Below are 9,379 nucleotides of genomic sequence, written 5' to 3' on the forward strand. Positions count from 1 at the left end.
GCAGAAGCTCAAGTGGAGATATTTACCTCTTCTGAGAAACTACGCAATATAGCATTAATTCAATAAATGACCGTTCTCCTTTATGGAGATTTAAGCCTGCCCTTATTTCCCTTGCGTTTCCTTTGAAACACAAAATAGCCTGGTCCTAAAGATGACTTAGGACATTTAGGATAAAATATTCAAATAAAAACATGTAAAGCACAGTAGAAGAAGCAGTTTTGATAAATGGCTGCATAGATAATAAACAGGAGTGGACTTTATTTGCTTTTTATTTGCTTTTTCCCATCTCAACCAAACGTAGCATTAAAAACCATGAGCGCACAGGGGAAGGATCCATTTGATATAAGCGTACCTGAGAGTAGTAGTAGTAGTAGTAGTAGTAGTAGTAGTAGTAGTAGTAGTAGTAGTGGTAGTATTAGTAGTAGTAGTGGTAGTAGTAGTAGCAGCAGCACCAGGGCCTGAAGTTAACTTTTTTGCCACTGTGACAGGTGGATTTAAAGAAAAAAACTTGATGTTAAAATGTATACGTCTTGGCAGATATGTGGCAGTGATATGTTTTGCACCGTCTTTTGCTGTACGTTTAGTTGGTGAGATGTTCGAGTCACACACGTCTCGTCTTCATATCAGAAACACAGAAATTAATTTGACCCAATCTCACTACTCGGTCAGTGGCTGCACGTGGGACTGATGGGATTGTTGCGAGTAACAACAATGCGATAGGGGGCCCCGGCTGTCAATCAATGTCTTCCAGTGATGCCGGCCCCTAATTGGTCCCGTAAGCAACTGCGTACCTGCTTACCGATAGTTACGCGTCACTCAATTCTCATTGGCTACCTGCCAATGTGGCATGTAGATTGACAGTGTTACCCGCCAATTGCAAAATTCACCCACCGGTCTGTTGATAATTTCAGGCCCTGAGTAGTAGTAATGCTACTCGGATGACTGCAGATGTATATTTTGACTAGGGAGCCCCCCTCCCAGTCATCTGCAGAGGATCTCCCTCCAGGCTGAGCCATTCAGAGCCGCACTTACTATTGCAGGCAGTGCTGAATCATCGGCTTTCTGTTGCACTGTCATGAACAATACCAGTAAATCTGAGAAAACACTATCAGCATGTGAAACTCTTCATAGGCCAGGCTCGACTCAAACCTTTCTTTCACTTCTGGATTATTGATGTATGGAGCCCCAGCTTTAATTAAATGATTGTATCTGAAGCATAGATTATTGCTCACTGATACGGTAAAATGAACCTTGTTTTATGGAAAATACTTTAAGCTTATGCTATTTTGTCAACTGATTAAACTTTTGTAAATTACTTCAGATCATTTTTGTTTAGACTTTGTATCTTTTTTCAGAAGGAAAAAAGGAAATCTGTCCGTCTGTTTTGTGAAAGATGGAAATTCACTTTCAGAATGACTTTAGTCTCTCTTCAAACGGCCCCATAATCAAGTCGTCCAAATTTACATTGAGCTGTAATATCGAGAGTGAAGCCTAACAAAACATGCTCTGCCAGATTGTGTGGGAAAATCTCTTCTGCTACTTTTTTAAATGAGAAAACCGAGTGAATCAAATTGAGAAGAATTAGTGTAACGTTGCCCATGACAGAGTCATGGGTGTTTTAGATTGTTTGATGCCTACTGCCCCCGGTCTCTCTCTCTCTCTCTCTCTCTCTCTCTCTCTCTTTTATTTATCAGTCAATATGTTCATGTTTGCCTCTGCAACAATCTAAACAGTACAGCGGAAAGTGATATGATTTCTGCAGACGCCCACTTGATGTGTCGGCCTGCCACACTTCGCACTATGTTGCGCATATTCCTGTGGTGGTGTTGGTGGAGCAGATCCACTCCCATGAATCAACAGAGCTGCAGAGTTTACCACACAACATGTCAGCTGTGTGCGACAGGCCTGTAAACATCGTTCATTTCATTTATTAGTGCTTAAATTAGAGCCTTATACAGACCCTGATCGGTTTTGAAAGCTAAGTGCAGACACGTTTAAGGTGTTCTCTACATTTGTTCTGTGTTAAAAGAAGTGAAATATAGAATATAAGAGTGAAATCTAAAACTTGTCTTAGCTACATTTCACTAAATCAAATAAATAAATAAACAAAAGAAGCCCAGTTACTTTCCCAGCTACTAGTATGGATACAGCTGCTCTGACGGGCCTTTAACAGCAGTAAGATGCTGTGTTGTTTTTTTTTGCAACACGCGTCTTTTGAAAAGCAATGGCCTTTAAAGGAGATCTGCGGTCCTCCGTCACAGTTTTTATTTCACCAATGGAATTGCTTGACAAAATTAATAAACTGGCTAACTTGATGTAAATTGTACCTTAGTGTTATATATACAAAAGTAAATGTTTGCTTTTATAGTCACGGTGTAGTCTCATAAATGCGTGGTGGTGCTATGTGTGTGTGTGTGTGTGTGTGTGTGTGTGTGTGTGTGTGTGTGTGTGTGTGTGGTGTGTGTGTGTGTGTGTGTGTGTGTGTGTGTGTGTGAATATGGTTGACATGGGAAAGGAAGAGCCTCCCACGCTAACAGGATGATGTGAGTGATGGTGGCCAGACACAAAGGCAAGCAGCAGAAAACACAAATAAAACAACAGAATGTGCACCAGGGCACTAAGTTAAAAAACGATTGGTCCCGCAACAAAGACTATTAGAAACGAGGTGTTTTAATGGAGATATGTGCCGTTAATAATGCACTATATATAATAATATATATGTGTGTGTGTGTGTGTGTGTGTGTGTGTGTGTGTGTGTGTGTGTGTGTGTGTGTTATATATATATATATATATATATACACATATATATAATATATATATATCTATGTATATACATATATACATAGACTTGGAGTGCACTATAGTTTGAGGAGAAGATGATGAAATTGTGAAACAATATGAAGGGTTATTATAATTGACTAAACTGATGAAAGTTGTGAACAGATTTTGTTTTATTTCACAGCGTTCGTGTCGCCGTGTGTCATCACATTTAAATATGGTTTCTTTTTTCTCATGAAACGCACACTTGCCTGGGTTCATTTTCTCATCATTGCCTGAGTTGCCTGAGTCATTCCCTGTCTCTCTTTCTTTTTATTTTATTCATTTGTTAGAGACTTACAGTAATACATGTGTTGTATTATGGCCGGAGGGATGTGTGATTTTACAATACATTAAGTAGAGAGTAGTAGAGTAGTAGAGTAGGTAGGTGGAGGAGAGAGGAGCTGTGATGTGCAGACAGGTCTACGACACGTAACTCTCCCAGTGTCAGACAGGGCCAGAGGTCTCGGCTGCACCCTCCCAAACTAGTTTGCCAAGCCTGTCTCTGACCCGGCAACGTCACCTCCGGTGACATGAAAAAAATCACAGGACAAAAAACAAACGCACACCATTGTTACAGTGAAAACACTGTGTAGCAATTATTCCATAATTGTCTAATTGTCAATTATTTCACATAATAGTTGTTTCTTTGTTCAGTCTAACCCTTTAGCTAAGGTGCTAAAGGGTATGACTGTGGATGTCATTGTTGATTTTGTTTAGATATGCCAAATTGTAATTGTATAAGTAATTGGTCAGACTGTTTGGAAAGCTAAAGCTATGCTAGGTGTTGGCGCTTGACCCTATACACTTTCATAGCAACAACAAAAAACAAAAGGTGGGGTACAGCGTTTGCGTACTTGTGTTATTAAATTATCTGGGTCACATGACAGTGATTATATAACCAAAAGATTTGTCCTGGAATTCATTCAAAACTTTGAATTTGTCTGAAAAAGTAATAAATACATAACTATTTTTGAATTTGACTGGCAGAGACAACGGTATCTTTAACCGCAGTTATTATGTTGTTATAACAACATTTGGAATTGTTACAGCGCTCACCCCGTTCACATCACATTTTCCATGAATTTTACCAAACTGTGTTCTCACCGCCTGTCTGTTTTCGCGTCTGCGCCACCGTGTCAAAGTATTTGAAGTTGATTTACTTCACGGCTGCACTTTTTTACTAGCTCCCCGCTGTGTCTCTTTGGGTCCCAGTGTGGATACTGAATGGAGGCAGCAGATGTAAAGCAATCCCGCGCGCTGGCTGAAAAACAGCCTTGCAGAGAAAGAGTAATCTGTTATTTATTTTAAATCAGGCTTTAACAGATTCGCCGGAGTAATTAACCGTGCTGTGCCTGAGGTTCCACCTCGGGCTCCACATCGTGTTTTTAACAATGGATTGGTTTCAACCCCATGAACAGTGCAAACAGAAATGTACTGAACCGCCATTAAAGCTCTAATGAAGTAGCGGCCAGCCCGACAGCATTGTGTTTGCGTGCTGTGTGTAACTGGTGACATTTGACTCAGAGGTCAGAACTGGCGCTTTCAGTGAATGGGATAGTTTCTCTCATTTGTGAGGTGAGGAGTGATTATAGGTCACGTAAGAGCTGTGACTTTTGTGACCTTTAGGTCCGTCACTTTGTTTGAGGTTTCTTCTTTCCCGCTTTGAGCTCATGGCTGGTTGAGTTTGAACTTCCAGACTTGTGAGGAGCTCAGCGTGGAACAACACTGCCTTCTGCTGGCCAGAAATCTGTACTTCTGCTGAACTTCTTTTCCACTAGTGATGGGGCGGGTGAAGCTTCGAGGCTTCAAACTCAACCAGATAGTGGTTCTCAAAACGTAAAGCATCCTTTCAGGACAACGCCTCTCTGAGTTCATGGTTTCAATCTTGTTGTTGTTCCCATGATCCTTTTTTGTAGTGTACTTCATGCTTATTTTTTAATAATTCTCCTCTGTTATTTTCCCACCAGTGTGTACAGTATATCACTTGTATCTTTTAACTGCAAACTATCAAACAGAATATATATATATATACATATATATATATATATATATATATATATATATACACACTACCGGTCAAAGGTTTGGGGTCACTTACAAATTTCCATTGCACTCCATTATAGACAGAACACCAGCTGATCTGAGTGGGGGGGCTGATCTTTAATGCAATATCTACAATGCCCATTTTTAGCAACCATTCATCCCATGTCCCAAAGGCTAATTGTGTTCACTAATCTGACATAATTTTAAAAAACTAATGAGAAAACATTGGAGACCCCTTTTGCAATGATGTAAGCACATAATGTAATCTGAAATCTGCTGCCCTGGGTTAAAAAAAACAATGCAACTGATCTCAGCTGGTATTCTGTCTATAATGGAGTGCAATGGAAATTTTCAAGTGACCCCAAACTTTTGACCGGTAGTGTATATGTGTATATATATATGTATGACCATTATTTGTCCAGGTAAGTCCATTGAGAACACATTCTCATTTACAATGATGCCCTGATCACATACACACAGTTACACATTCATACCTGGAAGCTGCCCTGTACAACCACAGTCACTGGTGATAATGAGGGAGGGACATTCGCATCTCTTTCACTTTCCCCACTCATATTTGATCCTGACGGTCTGCATCCTCCCGGTCACATGCTCACTTCTTTAACCTTTAGGCCACCACTGCCTGAATGAAACGCTTTATGGACTTTCGGACGCCATGAGTCTCGTGGTATTCTTCCCTTGACACAATGTCTTAAAACAGTGCGTGTTACAGAAGTAAAACAAGCTTTGGAGCTTTGGCGTTGTACGCCCTTCACTAATTTCCAGTCAAAATCACATCAAAATGTAATTTAAGTAAATGATACCTTGAACATGCGTTAATGCATGTTTTGTTTGTTTTTCTCTTCGCAGTGAATGAAATCATCGGCAGAGACATGTCCCAGTCCCCCAGCACTCATGGTCCTCCAACAGCACACAGCCAGTCGTAGCCCAGCCAGCACTTTGCCCCTGACACAGGCTTTTGGGCCGTGAAATGACCCCCCCCCCCCCCCCTCCGGTTCTTGACCCCAGACCCCAATCCTGGTCAGGGACAAGAGGGCAGGAAGAGATAAGAGACTGTGGTCAAAGCCTCATGGACCTGCTCCGCCACCAGCCTGACAAGAAGAAACTCTCATTTGTCTCCTCTGATTTCATTCAAAAGACGATTTATCTTATTTAGAGATGCAGATACAGAACTCACAACCTCACACAGGGTAAAGAGAACGGTGAGCGGTGGAATATGAGCATGTCGAGTTATCGAGGTTAAAATGGTTGGAGAATCAGATGCGACCCCCCCCGTCCCTCTTCATTAGGTGTGTGCCTGCCGTCTCAAAGCACCGCTGTCTTCCTGATCAATCAGCTGTCCATGACTATGGAGCACTCTCTTTTCGAATAGCTCTCTATAGCAGAGACAATGTGTGTTGTCCTCCCCCCGTCACCAGCATTGGCCTTCATCAACGAAGACGTCTTGAGAAATATAAGAGTCAGAGAAACTCAGGAGTGCCCAGTGCTCTCACGGGAAGCCAGAGCTGGGATTCCAAACTGTTCTGAAGAGTGTTACTCACGTAACTAATCACACTCGGAAGTTGGAGATGAGAAATTAATTTGGTGTAAAATTGGATTGCCAAATTTAAATCTAACCACCCTAAAGGATCAGAATTTCAATTATCAGCAAAAAAAAAGGAGTTAAATAAGAAGAAATTTACAAAAATAATTTGAATATCTGGCTGAACACTCTTGGCTCAGTGATGACGACACTGTCCGCTCCTTGTTTTTGTCCCTTTCAGTTGATACAACCATTCAGGTCTGGAGTGCAGGGACCCAGCGGGGAGGACGAGTTCCTCTGGCGCTGGTCCGGGATCTGCAACCTGCAACATTCCACAACTTTTAGCAACCTTTCAGCCGTGTAGATATCTGTACATGAATCCCCTTTTCTCTTCCTACTTTTGTCCAGTGTTTCCTCATTTACGACCTCCCCTCTCCTGTATTTCTTTATCTTCTTCAAGTTGAACAAATGCCTTATTAATACGTAGCAGCTCTGAATGGTAGCTAAAGCTTTTTTTTGTTGCTGTTTTGCACAGCTGGCTTTGAGTGTGACTATAATATTGTTTTGGAAACACGATTTCATGAATCCTAAAGAGGGATGGGGTTTAAGGACCGAGTTCCCCCTTTAATTTTCATTCAAAGATATTTGAAGATGCCCCTTATTTCCACGTTACAGAGAAGTGTTTTTATTAAACCAGAGAGACAGACGTCTCTGCCTCTGAAATTTCTTCCCATGCAATAACTCCCCAAATCTCCCAGGGGCCCTTGTGTGCCTTTGAATTCCTGACAGCCACCATACCTGAGATGGTATGACAATATAATGGGAAAGTATTTTATACTAAAAGATGTTTATATATTACATGTATGTGTTGTTCCCCGCTCTAATGAACAAGGTCAAATAACAAAGCCCAAAGTATAGAGAACATCTGGATGCACTTCTCCCTGTTTGCCACAATCAATGTTTGCTCTTCACAATCATACACTTCTCCTTCAATTGTCTCCAGAATGGTGTCTATTCACGATGATGTATTCATATTTCTTATTCTGACAGATATGCAGTGCCTGTACGGCAGCAATACCAGTCTCGAGGAAAGAGTGTCTTCAGGCAGGTTTCTGGCGTGGATGTGAACAGACAGATTCCCATTGGGGTTTTTTTTTGGGGGGGGGCCTTAAGCTTGACAATAATGCTCCTGCATGTGAGAGCTGAGGAGTGTTGCTTATGACGGTTTCAAGTCAGTTTCCAGGTAACAGTTTCCAAAAATGATTCTGCTATGCATTTTAAATCTGCTAATGCCTTTTAAAATGAGAAGGAAAAAAAGACCTTGATGCCTCTACATAGAAGTAGAATGTAGACTTGTTGGAGATGCTTGATTGAATCTGCTAGCATTCTGGAGTTGTCCATCAGCCATTCTGCCTTGTCAAGGACAGTGCTGCGAGCATTTTTAAAAAATTCAGTTGTGTGTGTGTGTGTGTGTGTGTATGTATATATATGTGTGTGTGAGAGAGATGCATGGTTGGTTGGTGTTTGTACCAAATATGCTGTACAGAAGACAGGAACTCTTAAGAGTCCTATTTTCAACAACTGAAGCACACACATGCATTTAGGCTATGCAAACTATAACAGCAGCAAATGTGAGATATGACAATGAATATGAAAAACGAGATTATAAACTATTTGTAACGTTGCCTATGAACTTTACATAGCGGAAAAGAGAAGTGAACATTCAGATAGTGAGAGTATCATGTCACTATGTAAACAATTAGGATGCCTTAACTCTTGTTTGAAAACCAGTTTGTCTGTGTGTTTGTATTCTGGGTTGATTTTTTTTGTCTCATGACTAAGACATAAGTCTGTAACTATTATTATTATTTCACTTGTTTTTTTGGAGGGGGGAAGGGGGCACAGTCTGTACATTGAGGTGGGAGGAGGGAAATGTCTTTTTCTGTGCATATGAAGCTGGTTCTGCAGCTTGAAAGACTTGTCAAAAAAATGAAACAAAACCAGCAATGACAGTAAACTCTGGCTGCCGTACTCGTCTGTCTCAACCAAAGACCGAACAATATGTTCCCATTTCACATTATGGTAAAGCAACAGAGACTGTACAACTCTATTTTTGATACATTAAAATGGATGTCATTCCTAAAGGTTGGGGACATGTATGAGTGTTGTGTATGTGTGTGTATATATGTATGTATTTATATATATATATATATATATATATATATACAGTATATACATACACACACACACGCTCACGTGTATATACATATATATGTTTTGTAAAATATAAGGGAAATACAGGTTTAGCTGATGTTTACCAAACCTTGTATTGTCATTTCTTGTATATTTTGTATGTTAAATTTTTTTGTAATTTTTAAGACTGCAGTGCTTTTTGAAATTATTCAAAGGGAATACCTTGCATCATACTGTAGGCTCTAAAGTAGTGTATATCAATAAAACAGAAAACTCAGTTATGGCTTTGTGTCACTTTCTCCCCATGTGTTTGATACAACCGCAGCCTTTTCTTCCCCAACCCAGCGCAGCAAGTATTAACTCAAAGGTTAAACTAGCAGGCAGACATAACAAAGATGATAGTGTTAACTTTTTACTTTCATAAAGTCTTACATTAGTATGTATAAGTATGTAAGAATACAGTAAGTACCTATATTACTACATCATGTATTGTTGGAAGTAGTTTGGTACTAATTTGTTTAAATAAAGGTGAAATTCTGAAATTTAAACTGAGACAATGCACAATCACAGAGCCTATGTATAGTATTAAAATATCTGATTTGGCACCCTCTAGTGGTATTAAGAGAAATAGTGGCATTGTTTTCATTCTATTAGTTGTCTCTTGATAGAACAGGGCACCAAGCAATTCAGCCGATTCTTGCTCTGTGACGATTTGACTAAATGAGACACTGCATGTAGGGAAAAATACTGTTCACATCCATAGTGTATTTATTCCCTTTA

General features: G+C 40.1%; 1 protein-coding gene across 3 annotated transcripts in view; it reads left to right on the forward strand.

Annotated features, from left to right (window-relative positions):
* The window catches only part of nfatc3a (nuclear factor of activated T cells 3a), a 62,325-nt gene extending 53,832 nt beyond the window's left edge, over positions 1 to 8,493 (forward strand). For all 3 annotated transcript variants that reach the window (XM_032520935.1, XM_032520944.1, XM_032520953.1), the window contains exon 10: positions 5,734 to 8,493. In XM_032520935.1, the coding sequence (XP_032376826.1) occupies positions 5,734 to 5,810 (77 nt within the window). In that variant the 3' untranslated portion in view covers positions 5,811 to 8,493. The remainder of the gene's footprint in view (positions 1 to 5,733) is intronic.
* The last annotated feature ends 886 nt before the right edge of the window (positions 8,494 to 9,379 follow it).

Source organism: Etheostoma spectabile, chromosome 1, assembly GCF_008692095.1.
Source record: "Etheostoma spectabile isolate EspeVRDwgs_2016 chromosome 1, UIUC_Espe_1.0, whole genome shotgun sequence".
NCBI lineage: Eukaryota > Metazoa > Chordata > Actinopteri > Perciformes > Percidae > Etheostoma > Etheostoma spectabile.